Source organism: Eptesicus fuscus, chromosome 7, assembly GCF_027574615.1.
Source record: "Eptesicus fuscus isolate TK198812 chromosome 7, DD_ASM_mEF_20220401, whole genome shotgun sequence".
NCBI lineage: Eukaryota > Metazoa > Chordata > Mammalia > Chiroptera > Vespertilionidae > Eptesicus > Eptesicus fuscus.
The window spans coordinates 19,968,379-19,994,064 of NC_072479.1; the positions used below are offsets into that span (position 1 = coordinate 19,968,379).

Below are 25,686 nucleotides of genomic sequence, written 5' to 3' on the forward strand. Positions count from 1 at the left end.
TTCCCCTCTGTGTGCTCCTGGTGAGGACCAGTGATCAAGAAGTTAAAAGGTTTTAGCTTTAGATATATAGTTAATAGGCTTAGTAATTGATGCAAGTAGAAAGCTATTGTTCCAGGGACTGGAATGTATGACTGGGCCTCCCCTGACTTTAAGAGGCTCGCAAGCAATTTGACCTTGTGCCCCAGAAGTACTCAAGTGACCGAGATGGCACCTGAGTCATTGTGGTCCAAGGAGAGAAAGTTCACAATCCAGGATGCAGAACAAGAATCACCTGTCAGCCTGGCTGGTGTGGTTCAGTGGCTGAGCGTTGACCTATGAACCAGGACGTCACGGTGCGATTCCCAGTCAGGGCATATGCCTGGGCTGTGGGCTCAATCCCCAGTGGAGGATGTGCAGGAGGCAGCTGATCAATGATTCTCTTATCATTGATGTTTCTATCCCTCTCTCCCTCTCTCTTCCTCTCTGAAATCAATAAAAATATATTTTTTAAAAAGTTAAAAAAAAAAGAGTCATCAGTGTCAGATGAAGGGACGCTCAGAAAAATCATCAAACTGCAGCTTTTATCTGGTTAACCTTTTCCCTGAATTCTAAATCCTTTACCTATACTTTCCTTCTCCTTGTAAAAAGGTAGGCTCAAGATGAGATGTAAGACAGTCTTTTTAGTGTACAAAACCCGATGTCTTCTCAGATCACCAGGACGAAAAGCGAGGGAATGCTAATACCATGGAGTTATCCTGGCAAAGACATTAGCATCTGCTAAAAATAACTGCCTATTGTCTTACCTCTGACACTGCTGTGGGGGGAGGTGACACTTACCCGCAGAAAGCCAGAAAGGCAGACGGACATCCAGTTTGTGAGGAGTTTTTCAACCACGGACTCAGTGCGTCTCAGCATGAGTTTAGGCTGCATGTTACTGGACTGTTCCATCAAGTCCCTGGTCAGCACCTCCAGGATGCTGGTCAGATAGACCAGCTTGGTTTGCAGTGCGATGGTTAAGAAGGAGGCAAACAGACACCTGTTTAAAAATAGAGCCTTGGTCACAACAGCCAAGACCTGGAAACAACTTAAATGTCCTTCAACAGGTGCATGGGTTGAGAAGATGTGACACGTATATTTATATACATGTAAACTGGAATACCATTCCGCCATAAATAAGGATGAAATCTGGCCATTTACAACCACATGAATGGACCTTGAGGGCATCATGCGAAGTGAAACAAGGCAGACAGAGAAAGATAAATACGTGGGATCTCATTTATAGCAAAAGAGATCAGATTATTTGTGGTGACCAGAAGCAGGTTAAGGGATGAGAGGGGGAATGGACTGAAGGGGTGAAAAGGTACAGATTTCCAGTTATAAGGTAAGTAAGTCCTGGGGATGTCATGCATGGCGTGGTGATTATAGGTAACACCGCTGTGTGGTGTATTTGAAAACTTTTAAGAGAGTAGATCCTAAGACTTCTCATCACAAGGGGAAAACCCATTTTTTGTAGCTATTCGAGAGTCACTACACTTATTGTGGTAATCATTTTGCCATATATTTACGTCAAATCATCATGCTGTACACCTTAAACTTATACATTGCTGTATGGCAATTATATCTCAATATAAGCATAAAAGAAAAAGATATACAGACTACAAAAAGCACACACACACACACACACACACACACACACGAAAAAAGGGAGCTCGGGTAATGTGTTTAGCCATCAGCTGTGCTGGGCTCGACACAGGTGGTAGTTTCCACGGAAGCCTGAGGGGTCACGGGGTGCTGTCCATGGGTGCTTTTGTTCAGTGTCTGGGTTTCAACCACCTTCATCCTCCATCCATGAAAACCACACGCCAATGTTAACTTCAGCACATTTTATGTGTTTTCAGCACTTGAACTTTAAACTAGAGCGGTAACAAGAAGTGAATGTCTTTCCCAAAATTTCAGGGTGTTTTTAAAAATAGAAAATAGCACTTCTGCTTTTTTGATTCAGGACTCATGTTTTTTTCTTGGTTTGGGGGTTTCGCAGGGTTTTTTTGGGGGAAGGGAGTTGCATGTGTGCGTCTTTAGAATAGAATTTGTGTTGGGGGGTGTGATCTGAAACGGAGATTCCCCAGCAGCGTGACCGCCCATCCAAGCAGCCTGCTGTCAAGAGCTGAGTCCAGGTGGTGCGTGGAAATAAAATAAGGAGCTCAGGTTTCATTTTCTCTACTTAATGACTTTTAAAATATAAACAAATTGACTAGTACCTGTCCTTCACTGAAAAATTCTTCTGTTTTTCAAGGGTGTGGATGACAGTAACAAGGAAACTTTTATTACAAATTAGGGCATCCAAAGCTGTGAGACTCTCATTCTTGTCATTGGCATCTCTGTTCTGGAAAAAAAAAAAGTGTATACTATAGTATAATAGAATATAATAACTTAAAGTTAGAAAGTAGATCCACAATGAGTTTTCCAAGACAATGAATTATTTAATATTGAATTCATGATCCCAAAAAACCCACAATAAAAATTCAAAGTAATAATGGAGATGACGATGATGATGATAACACTATGCAAGCCAGGCAGTGATGGGCTAGAAATGAAAACTTATAGACTTACATGCATATCTTCAGTGAAGATGTGTGTGAAGCCACCTGACTGAGAGGAAGGAGACACTTTTATTATTCATAACATCCAAAGGAAATTAATAGTGCTTTTTGTTATAATACCCAAGTTCGTTTTAATAAAGCAGAGACACTATTTGCTAATCTGAAGAGCTCCTGGGTTTATGCTCACTGAATAGTATCTAATACATAATAAATAATTACTCAGCTCTCAAGAGACACCAATGAATTCTGAAAACCCCTAAGAAGAATAATTATCATGGCCTCAGTCCCGTTTTTGGTAGATGAAGGCCTCTCACACTTTAAAAGAACTGACTCACAGTTAAAGAAGTAGTAGTTAAATATGTAGACCACTCCTCAAGCCCTTTAACTTCTGAGCATAAATACAGAATTGTGTTGGCAAGTTTTTACAAGTCTTAGCTTAGTAGTATCTCTTGTTTTGATGCACAATGTTATTCAAGAGAGTTGTTAAAAGTAGAATCTGGAGCCAAACTAATTATCTTCCAGTCCTGGTTCATCACATACCGGTCACATCACTGTTGACAGGTTATGGAACCTCTCTGTACCAGACTTTCCTCATCTGTAAAATGGGGACAACAGTGATTCCACTTGTGGGCTTGGTGTGAAAATAAAATAAAGAACTGCAGAGTAAGTGCTCAATGTCAGCTATTATTGTTGTTTTTATCACTAACTCACAGCAAACTAGACCACAGTGCTGTTGTCCTGCTGCTTTCTAAAAATATTTTTATGTGCAATGCTATGTAGCTCTTGGATATAAACTTTTAAATGTGAATTTTCTTTTTTTAATGTATCATAAATCTTATTAGAATTAAATGATTAAATTTTAAAAGCATGCCGAATAACACTTTGAGTCAACAGAATGAAAAATAAACTCCAGAACATTCAGTGTTCTTTCTTCTTTGGGGGGTAATAATTGGAACTTTAGGCTATTTATCTTATTAAACTTCTTCCGCAGAGAATTTCTGCTTTATTTTTTTAACCCAAGCAAGAAGACCTTAACCACTTTGGCAATACTCTTCCTTAGTAGTAGGCAGAAAAATCAAACTCTGGATTTGCATCTCCCACTTCCTACTATTCTTCTGCTGAATCAACTGTAAGTAGATGGGCAATTTAAACAGATTGATTCTCGACCTTAAATAGGGAAATGCCACCTTGGCTTCCCTAAGGCTCCTCCTTCCTTCCATTCAAACTTCCCTCTGCTAGGAAGTTAGATGCTCTGCTTACCCTTATTTCTTGTCTTATTTTCAGCAAAACAAACTAGTCAACATAACGAAAAGCAAGGCTGTAAAAGTCAAACCCAACTGGCCAGGTGAAGAACCAGGAACTGGTAATGCCTGGTCCTCTGCGAACCTCCAGTTTCCTTTGGGTTTTGCCTACTGTTCTCTGGTAGGTGTTGACCACCCAAACTCTCCCTCTACCACCCAACCTCCAGGCCAGAGGTGGGAGCTCCCGCTCTCTCAGCAGAGGGCCCGATGAACAGGAGGAAAGGTCTGCAGCTGGTGTGCATTTCAATGGGCACTGTCCCAATAGGGTGTGTTCCCTGTACCTTTTCTTACTTATTATTAATTCAGCTTGAACCTAGGTCTTCTCAATAGAGTTCTGATAAACTTATGCTCGTTTTTTCCCTGGGTCTTCTCCTTTAATGACTCCTTCTGGCTTCAGTTTTTATGGCTTTTCCAATTGCCTTTCAAGATTATACATAATCCAGAGTTTAATCAGTTTGGCTTTTTGCAACTCATTTTCTTCTCCTAAGACAGTGATTTTCAACCTTTTTCACTCATGGCACACACAGACTAATTGGTAAAATTCTGTGGCACACCAAAACACACACACACACACACACACACACACACACACACACATATTTTTTTTCGCCAATCTGACCCCCCCCCCGCCCCCCGCCGAATGGTATAATTTTGCTTCATTCACACCATACTTTCCCTTAGTAGTAGGCAGAAAAATCAAACTCTGGATTTGCATCTCCTACTTCCTACTATTCTTCTGCTGAATCAACTTTAAGTAGATGGGCAATTTAAACAGATTGATTCTTGAACTTAAATAGGAAATGCCACCTTGGCTATTGTTGTGTTGGCTGTTGTCATTTTTTTATTTGACAGACTAAGGGAAAAGAGGTCAGTGCCCCTGACTGGTATTGCATGTTTTAAACATTCCTGCGGCACACCAGTTGAAAATCGCTGTCCTAAGATAATACAGAATTGTTCCTGGGACTTTTTGAAACAGTTGCAACAGTGCTTCTTTGTATTCATCACTCTTTCTTGCTCTTGATTACTGAATTTAGAAGATAGGAAAACTTCTTTTTCAGGCCACAGATTATTCTCTTCAGCACTCAAGAGCAATCATTAACTGTGAAAGCCCACACAGTACTCATGTTGATGGTAGAAATCTCTGTCATTTTCTTGGTATTAAATTCTTAATGGGGATGTCCGAGAGCTGGGAAATGAGACTCCTGATGCAAGCTTGGCTGAGGCTCTGCACCGTCATCCTGACTCAGGGCACTGAGCTCCCTCCCTCAGCGGCGCTCTTCTGTAGAAATGGGTGAGGTGGCAAAATGGCAAGTCTTGGCGGCTGGTACTTTTGGAGGATAAGTTTAAAAAATACTTTATAATGCAAAAAGCTGAAGTCTTATTTATAGCCTCCTTGATTTACGACAGTAAGAATTACACAAAAAATATGGTGGGTGTTTTATGGCAGCATCCCAATCTCCAGACACAACATCACATGTCACCGTGCCCACTTCTAGAATTATAGAGAAACTAGAAATTGCTTATGGCATGGGTCTGGATTTCTGAACTCTAGGCTTCTGGCCAAATGTAGCGGAGAAGCTACCGAGAAGGGATACAAGCTTGCTTTTGGCCTGGAGAGATTTCTGGCTTAGAAGTCTTGGTTTAATCATGCTAATTGGTGTTGATGTGTTCCAGAGGTTGGGCCTCTTGGTGGTCACCAGATCGGGACAAAAAGGGCAGTTTGGTGGAGCGGGGGTATTGTGATGTGGGGGTGATGACAGGAGGATGAGTGTACCTCGCCAAAGACTTGGGAGGGTAAATGAAGGAGGCTGCATGAGTGGGTGAGAGAATGGAGGTGTGAGAACATAAGTGAGATCGAAACCCAAAGGGTTGAGTAGACCACCCCTTGGAGTCCTATAGCAAATCCATCATTGCGTGCAGCTACTTCTACTAAATGAGCATGATACTTACTGATTAGCTAAATAATAACTACTGAAGGGAACCATAAAAACTCTACATTGTTAAGAATGGCTGTTATTAACTCAAATTCTCCTAGACATGTCTACTTTCCTGCCTCTCGGCCGGTAGTACTTTTCATTTCCAATTGAGAAGTAATAGTGAATAATCTAGTGGCTGCAATGGAAGTCATGCAGATAAACACAATAAATTGGCCAGCCCACAATTTATTGATTTTTAAATAAACTAGCTCGCTTCCCAGCTACAAATTCAGTTCTACACTGGTAGTAAAATAAAGCAAAAATCATCACTCTGAACTTCTGTCCCTCCGAGGTTTTTGTTACTGGACAAAGAGTAATTGCCAGCGACCCATCACTGCTCTGTACCCTAATCAATCCAATTAATAACTATCCGCCTCCCTGATCTGCTCCAACCTAAGCCACTGTTCTGCACCAAGCACATCATCTGCAGCTGCCTGGGAAGCAAACACCCGCTTTAACAATAGCAACAAGCACCTTCATTATTATTCAAGATTCAACCTTAGGAACATGATCAATGCTCTTACCTCGGGGAAGAAAGTTCTCAGAGCAAAATGTTTGTAGTCAAGGAAGGGAACAGTTCCAAAACTATCAACCACATCCAATTTATCCATCTGCAGCTCAGCAAAGCCTGCAAAACAGAATCCCAAGAGCAATATTTTAACTCGGCAAACAGTGGATAAAATCTTGTGCTGCTTTGTGTAATGCGAAGTCTGACCTTGGTTTTCATTAGAGAAGAAACAATAGATAATTACTTGGTTGGCTGCAGAGAGGAGCTGAAATAAGACACAAAGTCAGGCCCAGACTCTGCTGTTCAGTTGTCTTCTATTACACAAACACTTCTCATTACCGTGGCTGCCTCCATTTAAGGGCAAAAAAAAAACAAAAAACAAAAAACAAAAAACAAAAAACAAAAACAACAATACAAAAAGGCTTGTTTTTCTAGAATGAAATTTCGGAGCCTACCGTCACGGATCTCCTTCCGGAGCTCGCTCTCCAGCAGCTCCAGCTGTTGGCTCTGCTTGCGACTCAGCTCCTTTGACTTGTGTCTGGTCACCCCCACGGCCACTGCGAACACAGAGACCCAGCATCAGATTGACAAGTTAACTTAAAAAAAAAACAAAAGAAAAACGAAAGTCACCCTTTATTGGGTGACTCAGTTCTTACAGAGAGAGACAGAGACAGTGTAGCATCTAAGAGGGGGAATTTGTAAAAAGAAAACCCCCTGTGATGGGTCACTCTGAAGAAAGAGGATGCCAAAACGCAACAGAAAACAAAAAACCCCCCACTCATCTTAAAAATGAAGACTAAATCAAATCACCTTCGCGTGTATTTTAGTGTTTGAGAAATACAGGGGTGGGCAAAAGGAGGCTTACAGTTGTGAGCACGTGAAACACAGCTTATTCTTGTATTATTATTCATTAATTATTGTATTATTTTCCAAACAAACGACTGTATTATTTTCCATACTTTTGCTCACCCCAGTGTAAGCCGTGTTGCTTACCTGATCATTTGAATTGTGATGACAAATGCCCTACTTACATTATTCCCTCAGAATTCTTCTGGGATTTTGGACTCCCATGACTTTGTCATCTCATCCTGCCATCCCACCCCTCCCTTTTCCTAGCAGAACTATATTTTACAAGTGAGATCTACACAACTATTAAAATGTTCCAAGGCTCATTCAAGCATGGCGATCCCATGGTGGTTGCCTACTGGCTGAATCTGGCTAACTGATGTGTTTTGTTTGGCCCACACAGCATTTTAAAAAAATTTTGATGTACTTCACAATATTTTTAAATTAGATGATTCCCATTTTTAAAAATCTCTTGAAAATTTGGAAGAGCTGGATCATTGGGTCCCAATTTCCCCACAGCATCAGTTTGCTGGAGCTGAGTAGCAGCTACCCCTTGAGAGAGGGCATATGTTCAGTGGGTTTTTGCCACAGTCTCCACTACTCTCTATTGCTCTGCTCAGGTCACTTAACTCATCTAGGTTCCTGGTCCCTGTAGCCACTTAGTTTGTGAGTTCTAGTTCTGAGCTGCTTTTCATTTTAAGTCTGTTTTCTCTTACGTTCTTAGAAAAAAAAAACCACAACGAAACTCTTCTCCACAACTAATGTGGCACTTCATACTTCAACTTAACATAGGCATTGCCGTTCTAAGGTTTTCTGTTAATAGTTGCTAACATCTCCTTCCAGATACTCGCTCCCTCACACATTCACTCATCCATCTCTGCATCCATTTACCTTGTGTTTATTGAGTATCTGTTCTGTTGCTAATAACTGTGCCGTCTCTGGGGCTAGGGAAGATGAGGTAAGGCTAGTCCTTTGTCGAGGGTGGTCCTCAGCCCAGGGAGGGAAGATTTATGTGTGTGATTAACTGGCCTCGGAATGAACTCCTCTCGCAGGGACCCTCTTTGCCCTCTCGATGATCGTTTCAGGTATTTTTTATGCTCTTCCCAAGTTGTCTGAGAATCCGCTGCAGTTAAGCAGCCGTAGGTATGTTTCATTCTAAATTCACGTCCCCGTTGCGGCCTACTAGGAACCTGTGATCTCACCTTCCCCCGCCCTTCACTTTGCTTGTAGAGATTGTTTATGGTCTTTAAGGTAAAGTGGGCTTAAGTTGACACGATGCTTTTGGCTTCCTTGGTATCTGCAAAGTCCTTGAAACCCTCATCTCTTTTCCCAGGGTTTCCGGGAGGCCCGGTCATCGCAGCTGCAGGGAGTCTGCTCTCCAGTGCGCAGTCACATCCTGAGTGAAAGCACTCACGCACCTGGCCTAGCCTGCCGCCCACGAAACATCCCACCGTGGCTTCCGCTGGAGATCTCAGCCACGAAAAGCTCACTGCTCAGTGGCTGTGCCGCTAGCTCCCTTTCCATGCAGTGAGCAGTGCTGCCCAGAGCGCAGCCTGGGGAACAAAAGTCCCAAGTACTGCTCCTGGGAAGAAGGCGTCCGTGCTCCACCTGGGAACTGCTGCATGCCCCACCCTTTCTTGAAGGTGTACAATGCATGTTATGGTTAAGACTGCTGACTTTGCAAAGTGGTCCAGGGAGAAACCGTATTTAATTTTGTTTCCTCCAGCATCACTCCCATCTACTGGTAGCAAGGTCTTTTTTTATCATGAAACTTCTATTAAAAGAAGAAAAACTTTCTAGAATAAAATAATAACAATTGACAATTGTTGAATATTCTTTTTTTTTTTCCTAAATGGTCTCAAGGCTTTCTGTGAGTTATTTCTTTTAATCCTCTCAATATCACAATAAGGTAGGCCCTTTGACTGTAAGGCAACGAGAAACAGAGATGCGAAGGAATTGACCTGAGGTCATACAGCTAGTAAATGGCAGAGCAGGGAACGAACCCAGCACTAAACCTGTTCGGTTTACTGCCTCCACAGCAAGATAGAAGCAAGATGAAGTGGAGAAAGAAGCAATATCCAGATACGCTGTTTCACTGTAGACCACACATCATCCCATCCCATTTGATCTCTGCAAGTTTGGCTTATGTAGCTAACCGTGGATCTGTGGTTTCTTTCTGTATTTGCGGCTCAACTTTATTTCTCCAGGGACGTTTAGAAACATTAAGGAAAAAACAGTGGAGCAATATAAGTGGCCTGTGGCTGTAGAGAAACTTGGTTTGTTTCATTACCTTTCAGCCAACTGGGATCTTTGGTTACAAGCAAAGGTTATTTGATTTAGTTTTCATTTTTAAGATGAGTGGATTTTTTTGTTTTCTGTTGCATTTTGGCATCCTCTTCTTCAGAGTGACCCATCACAGGGGGTTTTCTTTTTACAAATTCCCCCTCTTAGATGCTACACTGTCTCTGTCTCTCTCTACAAGAACTGTAAAGCATCCTAAACATGTTTAGAAAGCCCTCAACATGCAGCTATTATTCATGCCACAAAGTTTGATTTGGGTTTTCATGCATTAATACTTCATTGAAGCAAACAGCCCCTGGAAGCTGTAAGTCGGCCTGAAGAGAGGCCCCGGGGAATAATTTTTCTGACAAAATTAAATGGGGCACTTACCAAAAATGACGATGACGAGCAAGATGGGAAGCCCAATCAGAAAGTACAGAGGAGAAGCAACTGATTCCTGCTCGACATCGAGCTCCAAGTTCCCCAGTTTGACCTAATGGAACAAAGAGCGTCATTAGACCCAATGGAGTTCGCCACCATACCTATTTATACAATTTTCTCCCCCCACGTGGTTTCCCCCAAGATACAGAAAGAGATGGAAGCTAAGTGAGATATCTGCGTTCAAGTCCCATTCTGGAACAGATTAGCTCTGTGACCTTGAGCCAATGAAGAACATTCTCTGTGCCTTGGTTTCTAGATATGTCATTTGAGGTGTACTAGGTTAGACCTGGAGATTTTAAATCTGCAGATACCAAGGAAGTCAAAAGCATCGTGTCAACTTAAGCCCACTTTATCTTAAAGAGCATAAACGATCTCTACAAACAAGGTAAAGGGAGGGGAAAGGTGCGATCACAGGTCCTTTTTGCGCTGGGGATTTAAGGAGGTGAAAACTTGAAGGTGAGAAGCCCCTTACCCTTTGACCAAGGAAGCAACAGACTTATCTTTTCTACTTCTTGCATTTTCTGGCCAGGCCTATTTTAAATGAAGCAAAACCCAGTTTGGCAATTCTTCCTAGATGATCCATGAGGGCTTTTACCAATTTTAGTTTTTGGTTATAAAAATTCTGTACAACTTGTAGAGGGAAAAACTCACTATCAAGCCTTAGTTTTGCATCAACACACACACACACACACACACACACACACACACACACACACAAGTATTAAGGCACATTTCCACCCCTGGAGCCAGGGCAGCCCCCCTGCAGCATCTGAGCAAAGTGCCAGAGCACAGATTCTGGACCCCAAAAGAGAGCCCAGGTCCTAAGACCCAGCTTTGCCCCTGCTCTCCTTACCAGCTGCAGGAGCGTGAGATAGTTATCAACCATCCAATCCTCACGTTCTTCATCTTTAAACTGTAGCATCGTCATGAAGACTACCTGTGCTCTATCATTTAAGTAAGTCGGCTCATGGCACTCCTGCCTAAAGCCCTTTAGTGTCAGCTCTCCTGGCTCCCACCACTCACTCTCCAGCTCCCTCAGAACATTCCCCTTACTCCCCCAACTCTAGCCCCACTGGCCTTCTTGTTGCTCCTCAAATGCACTAGGCAGGCTTCTGACTCAGGACCTTTTGTAACCTCTGGCTCCCTTCACCTCGCTCACTCTACCCACAGCTCGTTTCTCTCCTCCTTGAGCTCCTTACTCAAATGGCATCTTTATAGGGAGACCTTTTCTTCCCACCATCAAGAACTTGAAGACACTGCCCTCATGTTCCTAGTCCCCTCCCCGCCTGCTTCATCTTTCTCCATAATAATTACCACCACCTAACACATTAAAAATGTTTTTTAAATTGAGGAAGGAGGGAAGAAGAAGAAGGAGGAAAGAGAGAGAGGGAGAGAGGGAGGGAGGGAGAGGGAGAGAGAGGGAGAGAGAGGGAGAGAGAGGGAGAGAGAGAGGAGAGAGAGAGAGGAGAGGAGAGAGGGAGAGGAGAGGAGAAGAGAGGAGAGGAGAGGAGAGGAGAGAAATCAAACCCGCAACCCAGATATGTGCCCTGACCTTTTTGTGTACAGGATGACACTCAACCACCCGGCCAGGCCATCTAACACAATTTTATTTTCTTTGCTATGTATCTCTTTAGGTAATCTCCATAAAGGACAGTGCTTTTGTCTCGTCTCCTCTGCTGTCCCCAGCACAGTGTGGCACTCAGGAACTATTTCATAAATAATGGAGAATGCTAGCATTTGCTCTTCTCAGCTAACTGGACATAGGGGAGCACTAGTGAGTTTAGCAGTTGTTATTGATTTGATGACGATTATTACCATCGTTACCATCCAACAGATGACAAAGGGAGGCCTGGCGAAGCTAAGTGACTCATCTAAGGCCACACAGCTATTAGCTGGTGCAGCTGGGACATGAACACATTTTTGTCTTGCCTTCCAGTCTGAAGTTCTTTTTTTCTTGTCCTTTACCCAATTATTTATGACTCTAGGTCATAAAGCATTTTTTCCCTGTTATAGACTGTGCAGAGCCTCATATGGCATAAACACTATAAAGGGAGACTTCTAATATGTCTCCCTTCCCCATGGCCTCACATCTTTATTGGGGGACATAAATATAGCAGGGATGGGGCCCTCAAACATGGCTGGGAAAAGATTAATCACAGCGAGTATGACTTCATGGTGGAGGGAGCAGCCCACCACCCAGAGATGATCTGGCCTCCGTGAGGCCTGAGTGCCCCTCTGAGTGGGCTAAAGAGGCCCCACTCTGGGGTTCTGCTGAGACTGTCATCTCTGCATTTGGGGAAAGAATGACAGCTCATCCGTCAAGGGGTGTGGGGATTCTGTTTGCAGATGCTACAGTCTCAACGTATGGCTAGAACAAAAGCTATCAAGACTCATTAGCAGTGTAGACAATGATGTGTTCACCGCTCTGACATTCAAATAGGCACGGGGAAGGGTTCTGGCAGCTATTTCGGAGGAAGTATGCCGGGGCCTCCACTATCAGCTTTGTTCATCTTCTATTTAAAGCGAAGATCTGAAGAATCAAGACGGATTCCATTCTGGTTTAGCCAAGGAGTTCCCCCAAATAAGGCAGCATGCAGGGCGGTCAGGTGACCTACGTGAACTTTCTTGGACGAGGAGGCAATGCTGCTGGCAGCTCTGATGCCTTTAATTTTGCAGAGGATGGTGGTGAGATCTTGATTTCTAGTAATGTTTTCAAAGCTGCAATTTAACTGCTTATTTTCCCCATGGAAGAGAGTAATTTCAATGTCTCTCTTGGAAATGTTGAAGTTATCATTTTCTTTCTGTGAAGAACAAAGCGAAGATGAAGAAATCAGGGTGCATGCGGAAACTCACCAACAAAACACAGCACACCTTTCCAGTCGTCCAGTCGAGGGGGGCACAGCCCACACGGACCAAGAGAAACATACCAGAATTTTTACTTCCAATTCTGTGTCCACCTCGGGGTCAACCCGGTACCCTGTAAATCTGGGGTCCTCGAGGTACTGCAAGCTTCCACAATCCAAGTAGGTCTCCTGAACTCTCAGCTTCACTGTCACATTCGTACGCACTTTTGAACTCTTTAAACTGGGGGCTGAGAAACTGCATTTCGTGGCCATGCACTGTTCAGAGACCTGAGGGAGAAGAAAAGGGCGTTTCACAACGTCATTAACGGGTCCCAGCTCTGGGATTTAAGAACCAAGTGACCCAGGCGACTGAAATTCTTGGTGCTTGTTTTCTCATCTGCAAAATGGGGCAGCAATACCACCTGCCTTGCAGGGCTGAATGAACCCTACATCTAATTAAATGAGATGAGGGCTCATTAAGTTAAATAAGGGCTATATTGCATGAGATTATCCACACAAAAATGCTTAGTATAGTGCCTAGCTATCATTATTAGTACTGGTGACAATGAAAGCAGCCAGGGGATGATATGGGGGGGAAACTGGTATGCAGAGAGAAGTGGGCTTTGCACCAGTGGGCCTGAGTGTCCTTTGCTTGAGTCCTGGGAAACCCCGGGGAAGGAGGAGAGGAACCCCCACGAGGCCCAAGCTGGCTGAGCCCTGTCAGGAACCTCCCGCAGGCTCCAGCGGAAACCACTAACCACAGGGAGGAGAGGGCTCTGCAGGCCGGACAGAAAACAGGGGAGCACAAGCTACAGGGACAATTCATTCCCCTGGAAAGAAGAGCATGAGGGCTGGAAACAATGCAGAACGGCTGGCCCACTTTACAGGTTTATTTATAAAAACTAACACATAAATATTGGCATTTTCAGGCGCAGAGAGAGGGGCGGAGAAAGCTGCTAGGAAAGAGAGGCTGACGAATGTTTTACAGAAGAGCAATACAGTGTGCGGAAAGGAATTAGCCAGGCGGGGAGTTTTCCTCTTTTTATTTACTCTCTCATACCGGCGTATACAAAGGAGGTAGGACGAGGCCAGAGGTGGGAAAATCTGATGCCAAGGGCTGAGATGTGGACAAGCAAAACCTCCTTCTCCCGTCACACCTTTCCAACGACAGCCCGGCCCCGGCTCACATTCTGGCGCTGCGATGAAAACCACCGACCTGCTGCCCTAGCTTCGCAGCAGCCGTAACCCCAGCAGGCCGGCTTCCTATTAGAGGTGTCTTCCAGGAAGATGATCGGTGACGGGGTCACCCGAACCTCATTATCCTCAACTCTCTCAATTTCCATACTAGTTATCAGCTGCCACTATCGGAAATGCTCTTTTTTTTTTTTTTAGTTTCCAAGCAACTGCTTGGCCAGCTTCACTGGCCATCTTATATTTGCTTTCACTCCTTAAAATGGAGGTACTGTGCAAGGTTCCACCCCAGGCGCTCCTCTCTGTTTCCTCGGCGCTCTCACCCCCACCATGCTGTGCCCATTCTCCCTCTTACGGCAGCTCTGCTTTGCGAAGAGGACAATCATCTCGGGCTCCTCACTCTGCCCGGCCGTCCAGACCTGCCCCCTTGAGAACAGCCCAACGGAGAGCGGAGTCACCGGACCCGCTCCCATCTCCAACACACCTGCCCTTGGCATGAGCACTCTCATCGGTCTCCTGGCCTTTTATCAGTCACCACCTCTCCCACGCACCACTGCCAAAGCAATCCTAAAGGCACCTATGCTCACGCCCCTCCATGCTCAAACCTCCAATTCTCCCCGCCGCCTGGAGAACTGAGGGCAAAGCCTGCCTGGTACTCCTGCCAGCCCGCTCGCTCCTTCCCGCCCCACCCTCTGGGTGCCAGCTGACACGGTCCCACCACAGGCCTGGGAGTGACCTGTCCTCGTCCTTTGCGCCTGAACTGGCCTTCCCGTCCCCACCTATCCAGTGCTACCCAGCCTGCTCCACTCGCAGACATTCGTAATCCCTCCCCACTCAATGCCCCTCCTGGGGAAACACACAGGGCCCTCTTGGACTTACGGGGCTTCTGAGCGGGCCGGGAATCAGAGGCCTAGAATTTGAGGACGCCCCATGCTTTCAACTTCAGTGCCAGCGGGGATTGGCTATTTCCCTCCATGAAGGCCACGTGACCATCTTATTTGCTTTTCCCCCTGCGCCCATCAAAATGTTTTGCCCACAGTCGATGCACAATAAGTTCTACTCGATCTAGGAACAGCGCCGGGAGGGTGAGCCAGTCCACGCACACTTTCAGGCCAGGCCTCTGGCCAGAGGGTCAGCCTACGCGAACAACGCAGTGGGATGTGCTCACATCGTGGGGACGTGGTCTGGGATCAGATACAGCGTGAGGCTTGGAACTGGCTCTGAAGCACGTCAGCGGACGGGCGTGTGTGTGAGGATGGCTTAGCAAGGCCTCCTGCAGCCTGAACCCACACTGGGGCCGGGCCCGTGAGGGCTCCAGTGGTCGGGAAGTGGTCAGGCTGGGCCCCAGCGAGCCGCCAGCCGCCACATCTCATTAAAGCAGGACAGAAAGGAAAGAGGGTGAGGCGAGCATTCGGGAGGAGTTTAGACCTGCACTCAGAAACCCCAACCTGTATCGGAAACCCATCGTTTCTTGTGTGATTCCTGTTGGTGTAAGAACCGAGGGAGGGGTGGACGCCAGACCGCTGTGTGGAGAGATGAAAGGCAAGAGGAGGCGAGGTCAGAAGGAAGGGACCAGGTCGGGTCAAAGAGACAATGGCAAGAGAAGAAGCCTCTGCTACGACCTCTGGGACCTTAGAGGTCACCGACCCGCTGAACCGCCGCTCTCTGTGCGATGGAACACCCCCTGATCGCCACAGGAATGCCATTTTCCTCTACATCACGCCTTCCCCACTCACACAGCGTTTTCACACGTATCACAAACAGTGCCTCATTAGTGACTCGCCACAAATCATACACGGAGGAAATGGCAGGTCCTGTCATACCATGTTCACTCCTTTCCTCTGTGCCTCAGCTTGAAATACTCAACACAGGTATAAGGTCTTATTATTTCCTTTACAGCACTGGTGGTGTATATCATACACCAGGTAAGCGCATATAATGTCACAAGGCACAGAAATAAACTATATCCCCCAGCATATTTTGGTGTTATAAAAACAAAATCATCCTTGAAAATAACTATTACAAAGCAGCCGAAGACTTACGTTTATGTTTCCTTTTAACTCATGTGAAATGATTAAGTTGTCAATTACATCAAAATTTCTGCCCATGATGGTTATATTTTGACCACCACTGCAAGGGAAAAAGCAACAATAAGAGTTTCATAGCAAACACACAGGCCTTTGTGTTTATGAACAAAGCTACCAATTTGTTCACACTTACCATGAAACTCAGATTTGAGAGCAAATTAACAAATCTTAATTCCAAATGCAGGACAAATTTTAGAAGTCTTTTTAAAGATACTGGCTACAAAGTCATAATTTTTAAGATACATACATATAAAAAAAATCACGTCAGATCCTTTTATAATTTGTAGGAAATGCCCAAATCCTTTCGTGGAATTTTGAGTTTGTTGTGTCATGTTGCCACATATAATCAGATCATCCGCTGTATCTTGCAAAGGTTTCACTGAACAGAATGTTGTTTGATTGCTGCTTAATCTATATGAAGATTCTTCAATCTAACAATTTTCAAAATCAAACTCCCTACCTACCAATTATATTTATTTAGGGAGACAGAAAACACTTTGGACAAGGTACAATTATAAGTGACAGCAAACCATATAAATAACAGCTACATTCTATCTCCCCAAAACCAAGCCGAATGAGTTCATATATTCTTAGCACATAATCGCATATAAGCAAAGTGGTCATTAGATGTGAAATAAACAGCTGTTCACAGCTCTGGCTGCCCTCACACCCTCATTCGTGTAGGTCACTAGACACTCATTCCAGGGGACAGGAGCCTGGTATGTCAGCTGGGCCCATGACGACAAGACCAGGACGTGGGCACCAGCAGGCTAATTGTGTAGGGCAGAAGAAAGACATCAAGCCCTGAACTTTCCCGCCACAAGGACAAAGGGCCCAGCTGGCCTCGTGCCAGCCCGTCGCCGTTACTAGAGACCAAGCCAAGCCTGGCCCACGGCCGGGCTGCAGAGCCGTGTTCCTGCCCAGGAGTCACCGAGAGACACGGGCTCAGAATGTCATAGGTGACTGGACAGCAAGAAGCCTCTTATTTTATGGCAAAGCAGAACACTGGCGTCTTAGAGCGCAGCATCCCGGGAGCCTGGGCAAGTCATTTGAACACTCCATGCCTCAGTTTCCTCACCTGCAAAAGGGGCCACTCAGAGTAGAGCCTTTCCGCTTGTGAGCATTAGCTGAGTCGATAGCTATACCGCGGCAGGCGTGTGAGGAGTGCCGCATCAATGGGCGCCTTTATTCACAGGAAGGAATTAGACCCGGAGCAGGGACTGTCACGCTTGGGCCTTGGTCTGGAGACATCGGTTTTCCTCACGCCACTGTTACGGGTGGAACTACTGAAGCCCTAATCCCTAGTACCTCAGAAGGTGACTGCTTTTGGAGACAGGGTCTTCAAATAGGTCATCAAGGTTCAAGGAGGCCATTGGGGTAGGCCCAAATCCAGTATGACTGGTGTTCTTACAAAAAGAGGAGCTTAGGACACAGACGGGCACAGGGCGGAGACCCTGTGAGGACACAGGGAGGAGAAGGCCGTCTGTGAGCCAAGTAGAGAGGCCTCAGAAGAAACCAACCCCGACAGCACCTTGGTCTTGGACGACTAGCCTCCAGAAGTTTGATGACATAAAGACCTGTTATTGAAGCCACCCAGTTTGTGGCACTTCGCTATGGGAGCCCTAGCAACCTAATGTGTCCACCTCTCTCACTTAAATAAGAATATTAAAAGTGATTTTTTTCTTTTTTCTTTTTAAAGCTTCATCTGTGTTAGGTGAAGAAAGTTTAACCTAGACAGTACTAGTTTAACCTAGACAGTACTTTGAAAGTAAGCTTCATGCTGTGTTAGGTGAAGAAACTATTTTAGGGTTATTTTCCAAAACCTAAATGTGAATTTAAATTCAACTAGGGAAATAATTTTTTTTTTTTTTTTGGACTCATCTGGAAAGGTTTATTTCAGAATTTCCATCTCTCATGTAGGGAAAATCCTTGAAATTAGATACTGCTTTTGATTTAGATAGCTCCCAATACTTCCTCCAATTATTCAAAACAGCTTACTCTAAAGGCTTTAAAACAAAGGATGTAGGAAGGAAAAAGCTTTGTGTCATGGTAGAAGTGAGACAGAGTGAAGAGGGTTACGTGACTGTACCAGATGATTCCTATATGAAACTGAATAAAATTCATGAACTTTATGCACCAGACCTTTTTAACCACAACGAGAGAGAAATCTGAATCTGGAAAATACCTGATCCAGGTGGTAGCAGGATAGATGAGGGAACAGCGTGGCAGAGCAATGTAAGACAAGGACCCCACAGAAGCACAGTCCCCGCCATCGAACTGGATACACACATCCTTCATTTCTTTCCGGCTTGATGGCAGAGAGAATTTCATGTGGGTGTCGTTTAGCACGTGGCTCACCCGTACTCTAGGAAGGGGTAGAAACAGAAATCACGTGAAACAGACAGCCCAGCTGCTTACCAACAACAGCTCCGGACTAGCAGACAGCTGCAGGCAACTGCTGATTAACCAGGGCCACTTATCCTGTTGCGGTATTATCCCAGGCAGGGTTCCTCTTTCTTTTGTGAATGTTTTTGTTTTGTGAATCCTTACCTGAGGATATTTTTTCCATTGCTTTTTCAGAGACAGTGGAAGGGACAGACGTGGAGGGGGAAGGGCGGAGGGAGTGTATATATATATATATATATACATATATATATATGTATGTATATATATATATATATATGTATGTATATATATATATATATTGTGAGAGAGAGAGAGAGAGAGAGAGAGAGAGAGAGAGACATCAATGTGAGAGAGACACATTGATTGGTTGCCTCCTGCATATGCCCCGACAGTGGGGGCGAGGGGAGGGCAGGGAGCAAACCCGCAACTAAGGTATGTGCCCTTGACCAGGAATTGAACCTGCAACCCTTCGGTGCGCAGGCTGACACTTTAACCACTGAGCAACGCTGGCCAGGGCTCTTTTGTGCATTTTTATGTTTTTAGTTGCATTTCTCTTGGAAATGAGGGAAGAAGCAGCCAATAGAAAGTGGAACATGGACTGGGTATTAAGTTATATTAAGGAATTACTGTTAATTTTGTTGAGTACAATCATGGCACTATCCTTATCTGTTAGAGATACATACTGAGGTATTTATGAGTGAAAGGATATGGTGTCTGGGATATGCTTTGAAAAACTCTGACTGCAATTCTTCCTTTCCCTCCAAAAATGTGGAGGAGATAGATGAAACACGGTTGGCAAATGTTGATAAGTTCTGAAGCTGGTGGATGGGTACAGAGAGGTTCATAGACTCTTCTCTCTTGTGTATGTTTGGAAATGTCCTTAATGAAAAGCTTAAAAAAAAAAAGAGAGAGAAGTCCCAGTTGAGCTCCGGGAGGGTAGAACTCAACCCCGGGCAGAGAGGGGAATTCTGCTGTACGAAGAGCACTGAGCCCAGGACTGAAGTCCACGGCGAGGCCCAGGGGGCTCAGAATCCATCAGCCATCGGAGCCAAGCTGCCTACCAACTTGCTCCAGACTGGAAATTAGCTGGGACTCTCCTGGTGTGGCTGACACCCGCAGGGTGCGTCCTTGCCACCCTTCAGGAGTCAAAGCAAAGCCTTCTACAAGAGGCCCCTGGAACCCGCAGCTTCCTCGGTGCATCGTGTCTGCAATAGGCATCTAAAGCACTATCATTGGGACTGGGTTGTGTCTGAACAGTACTCAGTGTAATTATGCTACAGGAGAATTTATTATTACAAAGGACATGTGCATGATAATTAACTTTCACGCACAGATCCTTTAAGTTGTAATAATAGCTTCAAATAGTAAGGCAACATCAAAAAACACACGGGCCAGTTTGTACTACCACCTCCTCAGATTTTCATTCTAGTTCTTGGAAACTCTTCATAGAATAGCTGATAATTAAAAAATTCAAACTTGTTTATAAATTTTAGAAGGAAAGAGGTGGATATGTGGGTCGTTCCACTGCCATTCTCGTCTTTTTCTCTTTTAGAGTAATTAGGCTTTAAAAAATACTATATTGAAAGAGTTTGGGATTACAACACGAATTCAGATGTAGGATTAACTGGGCATTATGTTTACTGCTCGTGAACTTGGGTTCACCACACAAATGTGGTTAGTGAAATGCTACATGCAGAAAGGTCTCTGACTCATTGAATTTAATAACTGCAGTATCTCAAGACACATTCGGAATTGAAATGAGAGCATAAAGAGTCAGGAACAGGGTAAAGCTCTGAAAAACGACTTACTTCCCAGTGAACACACTGAGATTTCGTTATACAAAATGACAGGCTTTTGCAACAAGGTGTTTAGCCAGGATAAATGGCACAAAAATACCCATGTTGTGCAGATCAGCCACTAATGTGAGCTGGATACTTCTGGTAAGTAGCAAAACAGAGGAAAGCCATCGGTGAGCAGCTTTTCCCAAAAGGTGACAGACATCCCAAATTTACTGCTAGGAGGGGAAGGGGATGGCAGCTATATGTGGCAAATGAATTAAAACAGAAAATCAGTAAATAAGTGTGGCAGATTGGAACGCTGTACAAATCTGTTTTAGTAGTTAAAAACCAAAACACCACGCTTCAGCAGATTGCCATCAATGCATTCCCATGATGGGGATGAGCTCAGTATTATACTTCATGTAGACGGCAACGTCTTTTATTTCAAATTAGCCCAAACTTATAAAAACTAACAAGCACAAAACTCAAATTATCTATCATGTTATTATCACATCTCTTTTTTGAGGGGGTGGTAACATTGGTACAAGACTGTCAGTGAGGCACTGAAATGTTTTCTCTCAAAAGTTTCATTGGAAGGATGAATTAGGGGAAAATAAGTCATAGAAATAATGATGTTCAAGTGTTACACTGACCAGTTACTTTTTGGGTTGGGGCATTTGTTTTTCTTTCTTTTTTTTAAAAAAAATACTAATTTACATTCTATTTAGGTATTATTTGGGCCTGAAATCAATCCAATAAAGAGAAGGCTATAAAAAATAAAGTGGATCAGAAAATTTCTTCTTTTAACTTTGGGCCACCTACTGAAGAGTTGCTATTATTTTCCCATCAAAATTGGAGGTACGGCTCAGTTGGTACGGCTCAGTAGTTGAGCATCGACCCTCAACCAAGAGATCACAGTTTGATTCCGGGTCAGGGCACATGCACAGGTTTTGGGCTCAATCCCAAGTAGGGGGCATACAGGAGGCAGCCAATCAATGATTCTCTCTCATCATCGATGTTTAAATCTCTCTCTCCCTCTCCCTTCTTCTCTGAAATCAATAAAAATACATTTAAAAAAAAATATGAGGTACTCGACTGTTTTTTCTAAGTGGATCATCTTCAAAATGATATTCAAAATACTTGGTTTTGTTTAATGAAAACAAATCAAGACCCAAAACAGGCAACATCCTGAAATTGTTGTGTACTGAGATTTTTGTGGGTAACATGGGACAGATTCTTTCACAATTAACTTCAAATGTAGTGTATAAATGATTTTACTATTAAAAATATATTATATCAAATATTCAGAGTAATTGGTCCACTCTGGCACATGGAAATAATTTGACTACATAATGATTATATTTGGCATAAGTTTTAGCATTTCACCACATTATTGAGAAAAAATTACTAATATTTGAACTCACACATCCTTATCACAAGTACTGGTTCCTTTCAGGATCATGACGATGTTATCAGATGCCCGGGTGAAGTTTGCTCCCGTGACTATCACGTTACTTTTCCCTAAGGTTGATATTTTCTGTGGCTCAATGGACTTAACAGAGAAGACCTATTGGAAATAAAAGATTAAAACACAAGATCAAAGCTTAGAAATGGCATTGCTCCAAAAAAAAATCTGTTTATGCACTGCAGTTCGAAGAAATCACTGGGAAATTACTACATTTTGCAAACACGAGCAGACAGTGTTTAATGAAATCAATGAATTCAAGGAAGAGCGCTGAAGATTCATGTCTCTCAACACGCGACAGCATGAGGTCAAACCAATTAGTCTTTGTCTCACAAGACAGTTGAAAATACAGTTGAAGAGCCTGACATTCTGTCTGAAGAGTGAAATAGCACGAGAGTCTCAAAAATGCTAGCCGCTGCCCAGACCCTGGAGGCTCACAATGTAACAAAACGAAGAGACAAGGAGTCCACTGCTCATGGGCCAACGACAGACTCATCATTAGTTAGAACAAATGCCATTTTGGATAATTTTAATTCCCAAGAAAGAGTTCCTGTTTTTTTGTTTATTTCAGATAGGCTATTTGAATCAAGAAGTATACTGCAGGGAGAAACCTGGTCAGTCACCTAATATCAAGTAGTTGGATGCCTAACCCATGTGGCCAACCATTTCTTCTCCACAGTTTGCAGATACCACCATTTCCTCCTTGGTACCCATTGCAAGCTTTATCAGGCCTTTCTTCAAGTAAGTTTCCCTTGGAAACCTGATACCTGGCCCTGTATTATGCACCTTACTTCTTCATTTGCAACGTTTAATCAAATTCCCTTAAAAAAAAAAAAAAAAAAGCCCTACTGGTTTGGCTCAGTGGATAGAGTGAAGGGTTCGATTTCAGGTTCCATCCCCAATAGGGGGCATGCAGAAGGCAGTCGACCAATGATTCTCTCTGATGTTTCTATATCTCTCTGCCTCTCCCTTCCTCTCTGAAACCAATAAAAATATATAAAAAAAATAAATTTTAAAAAAGACCTTATTGATGGTAAGAATCATCTTCCTTTTCAAAGCTAAAACAATTCCGATTTCTTACTTTTCTCCTATAGATGCTGCCATCTATCATTGTGATCATGTTGTGGTGCTTCTGTAGAGCATTACTGGCAAGTCTGTATTCTCCTATAATGTGGTGACTAAAACGAGACAGAAGGTTCTAAGATTCTGGCCAATATAAAGTACAACAGATCTTCAGCATGGGTGACTCACACTCTTGATATCTGAAAACAACCTGTAGGTCCAGAAATGCATAATCATATGGAATTTGGTCAAGGCCTAAACACCGAGTGTATCTACTTGGAGGATGAAGTGTAGGAGGAAGGCTCTTCCTTTGCTGGGACAGTTTCAGTCACATCCAACACCTGCCTATCATCTGTTTCTTGAGGCAGCCTAGTATTCTCAGCTCCTTTGTGTGTGACACTCACCAGGATGGCCTTGCTGGGCTACTGGGCCCGCCCATCCCACTGAAAGGGATGCCTGATCATTCTGCCACTTGGCAAACACAGGTGCTATAGGGTAGAGGGATCACCATCACTCATCATCATTATGGATTGGTCTTTCCGATGGAGGTCAATCCATCGTTAATGTCATTACAGCAATGATGTAATGTGACAGAGAATTGATTTCGGTGGCAGAGTTTATTTTAATCGCCTGGTAAAGGACTTTAGCCCCATATTTATAGAATCATGGAGGGCCTGAAAGGGTCACTTTAATTATTCTGTTATACTTGAGTGCATTTTATGGGGGAAATTATCTGCAAGAGTGGTCCTTGGAATGGAGGGATTAGCAGAGACTTAAAGATAAATCCCTTGCAAATGTCAAGTGTGTGTTGTATAGGAAAGGCTTACTCTTTGCTCTGACATCGCGACAGCTAAGTGAAGAAGTGTTTACCGAACACCTAGAGAGTCCCCAGAATAGCGCTAGGTGCTGTGGGGGCACATGATGTGTGCATTAGGTCAAGAGCTGGCAAACTACTGGATTTGTCTGTAGCAGCCAAATCCACCCGATGGCTTGTTTCTTTTTTTCTTTTTTTAAAATATATTTTATTGATCTTTTACAGAGAGGAAGGGAGAGGGATAGAGAGTTAGAAACATCGATCAGCTGCCTCCTGCACACCCCCCACTGGGGATGTGCCCGCAACCAAGGTACATGCTCTTGACCAGAATCGAACCTGGGACCCTTGAGTCCGCAGGCCGACGCTCTATCCACTGAGCCAAACCGGTTAGGGCTGGCTTGTTTCTTTATGGCCCATGAAAATCTGTCAAAAAATAGTAATAATACATGACATGCGACAATACATAAAACTGAAATTTCAGTGTCCATAAAGAGAGTGTTTTTTGGGACATAGGCACACCCACTCATTTGTGCACTTTCTTCTTGCCTTTGTTTTTGTTGATGTTAATCCTCACCTGAGGGTATTTTTTCCATTGGTTTTTAGAAAGTGGAAGGAAGGGAGGGGAAGGAAGGAGAGAGAGAGAGAGAGAGAGAGAGAGAGAGAGAGAGAGAGAGAGAGAGAGAGACCGACTGCACACCGGGGATGGGATGAAACTTGCAACCCAGGTACATGCCTTTGAGCAGTAATTGAACTCATAATCCTTCGGGCTGGCACTCTAACCACTGAATAACACTGGCCATGGCATCTGTGGCTACTTTCACACTACAGTGGCAGACCTTAATCATTACAATAGAGACCGAATAGCTCACAAAGCCTAAAATATTTATTGTCTGGCTCTTTGTAGAAAAGTTTGCTGACTCCTACACTAGAGGCGTCCACTGTCTTCCTAGGGGGTCAAGAGAAACCGTGTATTTGTTTTGTTTTATGTGAACATCAATGTAGACTCATATTTACATCAAAGCCAAATACCGGGGTCCTTTCTAGATAGCCCTTTCTGCTTCTTATATTTATACTGTTGATGTCTATTCAAGCAAATGCTACTTCTCTACTCTGAGTAGAGGGCGAAGAGAGCCTTATAACAAATGTACATGAGGTTTTGGAGGGGTTTCTATTTTGTTGCTTAAATGGCTCTATAAACACTATCAGAGTACCAGCCACGTAGCCTTCTCTTTATCCGCTCCCCCCCCCCCGCCCCCCCCCGCCCGAGGAGAGACAGCCCTGCCACTTCAAAAAGATTTCATTAGAAACATTATTGTTTGGAGAAGTTTCCACTGGCGTCGATGGAATCCAGCTCTGGACTATCTCATGAAAGCAGATGCCTCCACGCCGCTTTCAAAGAGGGTCAGATTAGTTGTCCTTTGTTTTGCTTGGAGGACCTCTCCTAATCTTAATAAGTGAGTCAAAGAGCTACCAAGAGGACCTCATTAAATAAACAGTGCAGGTACACGTAAACACACACACACACACACACACACACACACACACACATGTTGGGTAGCTACATGGCTGTGCTATACGACTGCAACAATTCTTACAAATATAACATTTTCTATTTTTACTGATAAAGATTTTTAAAATCCAATATAGATTAAAAGCAAGGAATGATCTCCCCACAAACTGTTCCACACACTTACTATTTTAGGTTGATTTTTGTATTTTAATCAAGAGTTAATTCACCATCTGACATGAAGTAGTGGGCCCCAAGCTTGTACATAGAAGGGTTTGGATAACTTAAAAACATAATCTAGCTTGATACAAAGACAATTTCTATAGGGATATTCCTCCCCATCTTATGTCCAAGGATTTCCACATATCAAATCAAAATACCATAGAATGTAACCCTCACAGCCCTGTGGTGTCCAGCAATTAACCTCAGAGTAGCCTACTCCCTGTCAGTTACATTTGAAAGACTTAAGAGTTATTTTTAAATGGCTGCCCAAATTTAAATTATGTAATAAAACAGTTTGAGCTCTGGTTGCTTAAATCACTCCCTGTTTTGTACAAGAAAGCACATCAGAAACGGGTTAACTAGGCGATTACAGAATACCC

At 43.7% G+C, this 25,686-nt stretch overlaps 1 protein-coding gene across 1 annotated transcript in view; it reads right to left on the reverse strand.

Moving 5' to 3' along the window:
- Positions 1-25,686, reverse strand: part of PLXNC1 (plexin C1) — a 165,281-nt gene that overhangs the window by 41,187 nt on the left and 98,408 nt on the right. The window contains exons 10-20 of the mRNA XM_008143843.3: positions 21,661-21,803; positions 18,238-18,417; positions 16,008-16,095; positions 12,859-13,062; positions 12,547-12,732; positions 9,881-9,983; positions 6,820-6,921; positions 6,381-6,484; positions 2,590-2,628; positions 2,238-2,362; positions 817-1,015 (exon numbers count right to left, since the gene is read on the reverse strand). Coding sequence (XP_008142065.2) covers positions 817-1,015; positions 2,238-2,362; positions 2,590-2,628; positions 6,381-6,484; positions 6,820-6,921; positions 9,881-9,983; positions 12,547-12,732; positions 12,859-13,062; positions 16,008-16,095; positions 18,238-18,417; positions 21,661-21,803 — 1,473 coding nt within the window. The remainder of the gene's footprint in view (positions 1-816; positions 1,016-2,237; positions 2,363-2,589; positions 2,629-6,380; positions 6,485-6,819; positions 6,922-9,880; positions 9,984-12,546; positions 12,733-12,858; positions 13,063-16,007; positions 16,096-18,237; positions 18,418-21,660; positions 21,804-25,686) is intronic.